We start from the raw sequence: 5730 nt of genomic DNA, 5'->3' as shown, positions 1-5730 counted from the left end.
TCCCTATCTGAAGCTAAAGCCATGTTGTAATTGCTTAAAATTTTGCTTTTGTATCTCTGCTTGTGACAAACCTGGAAAAGAGATTAAAATCTATCAAAAAAAGAAAAGCAGGAAGTTAAATTTACAACTTTATGTAGGCTGGCTTTGTCCCTGAACAGTTAGTGTTGATGCTCTGTTGGCTTCTCAAACCCATGTTCAGTCTTCAAGGTTGTGATGTGCTGTTCTCATTTGCACACCAGACCATGTGCTTTTTGCTGCAGAAGATTGTTCTTGAACCTGTACTGTGCTAAAGTGGTCTGGGCACATACGGTACAGGCTATATTTTTAACCCTCCAGAGTTTTGGTTTAGCCCTTCAGAATATGGTTTTCCTATTGTTACACCAGAGCATGGAAACTCTAGGAATGTAACAGAATAAATGGTAACTGAGCTGTAAAGTAGACTTCTACGAAGCAAAATTTTTCTCCTATGAGCTGTTTCACTAGGAAGAGAGGAGATAGCAATTCTATATATAATGGCAGCATCTATTTAGGATGTGTTGTTGTAGTGCTTGAATTCTTGGTGAAGTCAGTTATTCATGAAATGCGAAGTACAAATTGATTTTTCTCAATTTCCTTTGGCTAGCAGTAACGATTATGAGGGAGTCTGAAGAGACCAACTCCATGGGATTTTTTTGTCTTAGTGATTCTGACTTCAATAGGGATTGGTGGAAGTAATGGATTTAATTGGATGTTAATGTATTTCAAAGCACTGCTGCCAATTTGGAAGGAATATAATGCTTTTCAAGAAACCTGCCTTTATGTAGAATCAAAGATACCTACTTCTTGAAAGATAAGGGAATCTTTCTAGTCCATACGTGCAGTGTATGTTGCGTGCAATTGCTTGGTTTTATTGCTTTAAATTCAGCCTCTTCTTCCATGCCCTGTGAGCATGCACTTGATTCACTGTGGTGTTTATACCCTGTGACTTTTCAGTATTGTGGGATGATTGTAAAGCCTATCATCTGTTTTTTTTCTTCTGATTCACTCCTTTGTGATTGCTCTGCATGCATTCATGTGCAGCTAAAAGGTTACTCTTTGAAGTCTGTTTGTATCTAGTTGTAGTCTGCTACCTCATCATACTTGGTTCTGCAGAAGGATCTGGAAGAAAGTTACTTTTAAAGTCTAGTCTGTAATTCCTGTCTTTTACTCCCCTCTTTCCTGCCCCCCTCCAAAGTTTGTTTCCTTATATACTAGGTAAGTTGAAGCCTTCCTCTTCAGCCTCGCTTTTTTTGAGTATCAGGTTTCAAGAAACCTTTTCCCCCTGTATAAAAACAAACAAAACCCTACACCCACCCCATGTTGTTAATTTACCTGATGTTTTCAGGTCTTCTATTAATATTTAGTCACTATATTTCCTATCAATATTAGAAAAGCTGAAAATCCCAGAGATGGAAGTTAATTACAAGTGACCCTAAGTATGCTAGCAGGTTTTTTTGAAGGACAATGCAATTTTTGTGCATCTGGGAAATAAAACAACACTATTCCCCTATGAAAGTGGCATCATACATGAAGTACTAGTGCAGTGTTCATGAGACACGCAGATGAGCAGGGCATTCCAACATCCATGCCATGATGGCCTTTTTTCAGAGTCAAGAGACGTATCACCAAACCACATGGCAGGTTGTGCTCTCCTCCTGCTCTACTCTGGTATTTTTCTTGAACCTGAAAGTTTCTGAAGCTTCTAAGAGGGGATATGGGAGCTGTATTCAATGATTAATTACACTTAGTGCTAACTTACAGTGAACTTGGTTCTGGGAATTGAAAAATCTTTTAAAGACTGCATTTTAAAATAAAATTGTACTTAGTGAATTTGACTTTAAAAAGAAAAGAGACATAACCTGAAAATCTTGTGGGGTTTTTTTTTCCTCTAGACGGAGTGTGATTGAAGCCGTTTATAACAGACTGAACCCCTACAGGAATGATGATACTGTAAGTATCCTTTCTTTTATATTATCTTTTTTCCCCAGCCCCAATTATTAAAGATCCCTTCCCCTAAAGAAAGAATAGCAATGTTATGCTCATGGGACTATGTTTTGTAATCATTTTCTGCTGCCTTTTATTGATCATAGTCTTAAAACTCCTGGTATGTTTGATTTGTTTGCTGTCTGGAGTTTCTTTACTTGAATCCTGCCTAGTTTTCTAAATGCTTTCATGCCAAATGATGCAAAGAGTCATGTATATTTTTTTCCCCTCTTATGAGAGACATTTTTCTCCAGATATCAAGAAGTGAAAGTCTATACTTGCAGGTTAAACAGATTTGAAACAATCAGCTTAAGGATACATTGATTTTCCAAATTGGCTGTGTAAGCACTTTTATTCTTGTACATAGAACACCTTACAGCAAACATACAGTTCAGATTCTTATATATCACTGATCAGAGTGACATGAGCCCACTGTCAGTGGGGAAAAAAAATCCAAAAGTCTAAAATATGAACAGTGATGCCAGTTGCAGGCAGATCACTGTGAATAACAAATGTCACCAGAAATGCTGTAGTTAAGAGTTAGTGATCCTTTACCTATCAGCAAAAATTATTTGCTTGCTTAGATGTGTCATAAGTGAAATTAATCCAGTCATAAAGAATTGTGCATTGGCTTTACAAGTGGGTACTAGTTTATTTGGCAGTTCTAATTATATCTTTAGCATAAAAATTCTTAAAGAGTGGCTGAAAGAGGATGCTTTACCTTCAGAATACATTCAGTAGTATGTTCCTGTTCCACAAATGCACAGTACACAAACTTCTTTTTGTGATGAAGTTGGCAACTTGGATACAGAAACTGGCATACTGAATAGCTGGCAAGGATCTCCTGTGTTTCTACTCACTACTGCTTTTATTCTTCCTCCTTGCACTTGAAACAAACACAACCATTTTGGTCTTTCATAAAATTACTTGCTTTTGCTACTTCTGGTCTCTAAGAAAAAAACTGGAGGCGGTACTTTTGCAAAGGGTAATTTTAGTGATCTTTTTTTTTCACTACACCTCCATGCCAACTGTTCTTTTTTATGGCTTGTAGTGAATTCTGTGTGCAAGTTTGAATGAAGGCTGCAGAACTTCAGTGCTAAGAAATTGTGTGGCATTGCTAGAGACTTAATTAGCTTCTTTTTTCTCGAAGGAATCAGTAGGGCCGTGCTTCTAATGAGGAATAATATTCCTACCCCCTGCAGTCTTAGTAACGGTAGGGAAGTGCAGCTGTGGAAGCACAGCACACACTGTTGTTAAAGCCCCTCGTGGCCCTTAATTACTGAAGGGTAATGCTGAAACAACCAGAGATTGCTGTACAGAAGCAGTTTGCCCTGATGCCTGTGCTACTGACGTAGTTGCTGCTTCAGCTGCTGAGCTGTGGTCCCTCCTCTTAGGCACAGTGTTAATCTACATGCCCAACTGATGGGGCAGTTACAGAAAGCTGAATATAGAGCAGTCTAAAGAAGGGAAAAGGAAACAGACATGACACAAAAGGAGATGGATTAAAAACTCATATTTGAGTCAAATACTTGATTTGTATTAATATTGTTTTTTTACTGACAGCAGGATCAGTTAAATTTTTTTCAGGGGTGTGGTACTTACACAAAATCCACTTTTGCCTACAGGCCTAAATAGACCAGATTTTAGGGACACTTGGGTATTCGATGCATGGTCATAATGCCATGTACTGTGGCCATGCAGTTGTGACTTAGACTGTGGCATGTCTCTGCATCTCATTTTATCTTACACATATTTTTCTCCTTGCAGTTTTGTTACCATTTAAAATTAGGGTACCCTGCAGTTGCCCAAAGGACACTTCTCTAGCCTTAAATTATAAGTGTTAAAATGTATCTGAATTATAACCAGGTGTCAGTCGATGGGTTTATCTTCCTATGCAGGGAGGAAGGGCTGAGAACACAAAAGATGGTAGTGATAACAAATGGCAGGAGGCACATCCTCCTCTTTTAACACATCTTTTTAGTTCGTGTATTCATTTTGTATTGCTTCTAACTACTCTAGGAATGCTTTTGAATAGTGTTTGTGGGATATTATTTTGAGAGTTGGTAAAACTGTTACCTATTGATAAAGCTACTATCACCTGGTGAGTTTTCAGTGTGTCTTGGTGCTAAGGCTTTATTAAGTAAGCTTGTGTGTGTTTCAGTTACTTCTTAAATGCTGTTTCTGAAAGGGGAGAAAAAACACTCCTAAAATGATTGAAGTCTTCACCCTTTTCAGTCTGGATTATCCAGAAACTCCTGTAACTACGGGCACTCCAGACTTTAAAGGGTTCCTTCTTTTTTCTTTAAGGATTCTGCCTCAACTGATGATATGTGGTAAAACTGCTCACCTAGCTGTGGAGTTCACGTTTCATCCTTCAAATGAAAGTGCAGCCCAGCCTCAGTGACCCTTCTTAATATCCATCCTCAACCTTAAAAAAAAAGAAGGGAATATGATGTGTTGGTGAGAGCGACTACAGCAGTACGACATCTAGCCCAGGAACTGATCTTCTTTTGTAAAACAGACTTCTGTAAACGTGATTTCAAACCATAATTCATGTTGTAAATCAGACTCCAGCAATTTATGTTGTATGATTTTTGTTTTTGTAAAGTGCAATTGTCTTTGTACAAAATGCTCATATTTAATTATGAACTGCTTTAAATCACTATAAAGGTTAGAAGAAATGTTTGGCTTGTGTGATGCAACAATATATATCCCTTTAAATTCATGTTGTGGTTTTGGATTGCAAGGAGCAGCAGCCTAGCCAGCTAGGTGCTCAAGAGGTGCACAAAACTGTAAAGATAACTTCTTGTTATATATGAAAGCTGAACTTGTGGGCAACTCACCAGAAATTAGTGTGTGAATTTGCTTGGCAATGGAAAAATAACGAAGAGTAGTGCACATTTCTCAGCGAACCTTGGACACGTTCTGGCTCTCGCCTTGAATTAAAGGGAGTTCTGGTTCTGACTTCAGTGGGAGTTAAATCATGCCCTGTTAATAATATCATGTCCGTACGTGTACAAACCTTGGGATTAGAATGCCTTGATTCTTTGCACCTCTTTTTGCATTAACCCTTACCTGAAACTACTAATCACTGAGCATGAACAGGCAACTTTCTACATCCAGTAGGAGTCTGCAGCATTTTTACAATCCTGATTGGCTGGGTCTGCTGCTGTTCCAAGTAAAATACTTCGAATTCCATTTTATCAATAAAGCTTGATTTAACAAACAAGAAATTTATCCATAAATGTGTAATTCCTTTTTTCCTGCCTTTTTAAAAATGTCAGTGCCATTGTAAATGATATTTTACTTGTGGAAGAATATTTTTATTAATTGGTAGCCCATTTTTCAAATGGGAAGGATTTTGATTATTGCCCAAGACATAGCCATATGCTAGAGGATGATGTGGGATTAATCTGTTACCCTGTTTTTTACAAGTGTGGGTTTTTTCAGGCTTTTTGTGTTGGGTTGTTTTTTTTTCTCCCCACTGAAGATGTGCATTGGTTTGAATTTGCCTACTGTTTGATAAAAATACATTTGTCAAAGCCTGACAATCTTTAACGTTTTATGGTGTGTGTTTTTAATTGACCCACTTACTTAGAATGAGAGACTAGTGGTTAAACAGTATTTGTGATTTGAGATATAGCATGTTGACAATATTTAACTGTTCGTTGTTTAAAATTCTAATTTAAAATTTTATAAGATAATAAACTAATTTGATTTAAGCTTAGC

General features: G+C 37.5%; 1 protein-coding gene across 1 annotated transcript in view; it reads left to right on the top strand.

Moving 5' to 3' along the window:
- Positions 1-5230, top strand: part of PPM1A (protein phosphatase, Mg2+/Mn2+ dependent, 1A) — a 13503-nt gene extending 8273 nt beyond the window's left edge. Inside the window, exons 4-5 of the mRNA XM_010000683.1 lie at positions 1911-1968; positions 4309-5230. Of these exons, the coding sequence (XP_009998985.1) occupies positions 1911-1968; positions 4309-4338 (88 nt within the window). The 3' untranslated portion in view covers positions 4339-5230. The remainder of the gene's footprint in view (positions 1-1910; positions 1969-4308) is intronic.
- The last annotated feature ends 500 nt before the right edge of the window (positions 5231-5730 follow it).

This window comes from Chaetura pelagica, unplaced genomic scaffold, assembly GCF_000747805.2.
Source record: "Chaetura pelagica isolate M959 unplaced genomic scaffold, ChaPel_1.0 scaffold36, whole genome shotgun sequence".
NCBI classification, from domain to species: domain Eukaryota; kingdom Metazoa; phylum Chordata; class Aves; order Apodiformes; family Apodidae; genus Chaetura; species Chaetura pelagica.
This window is presented reverse-complemented; position numbering and strand designations above follow the sequence as displayed.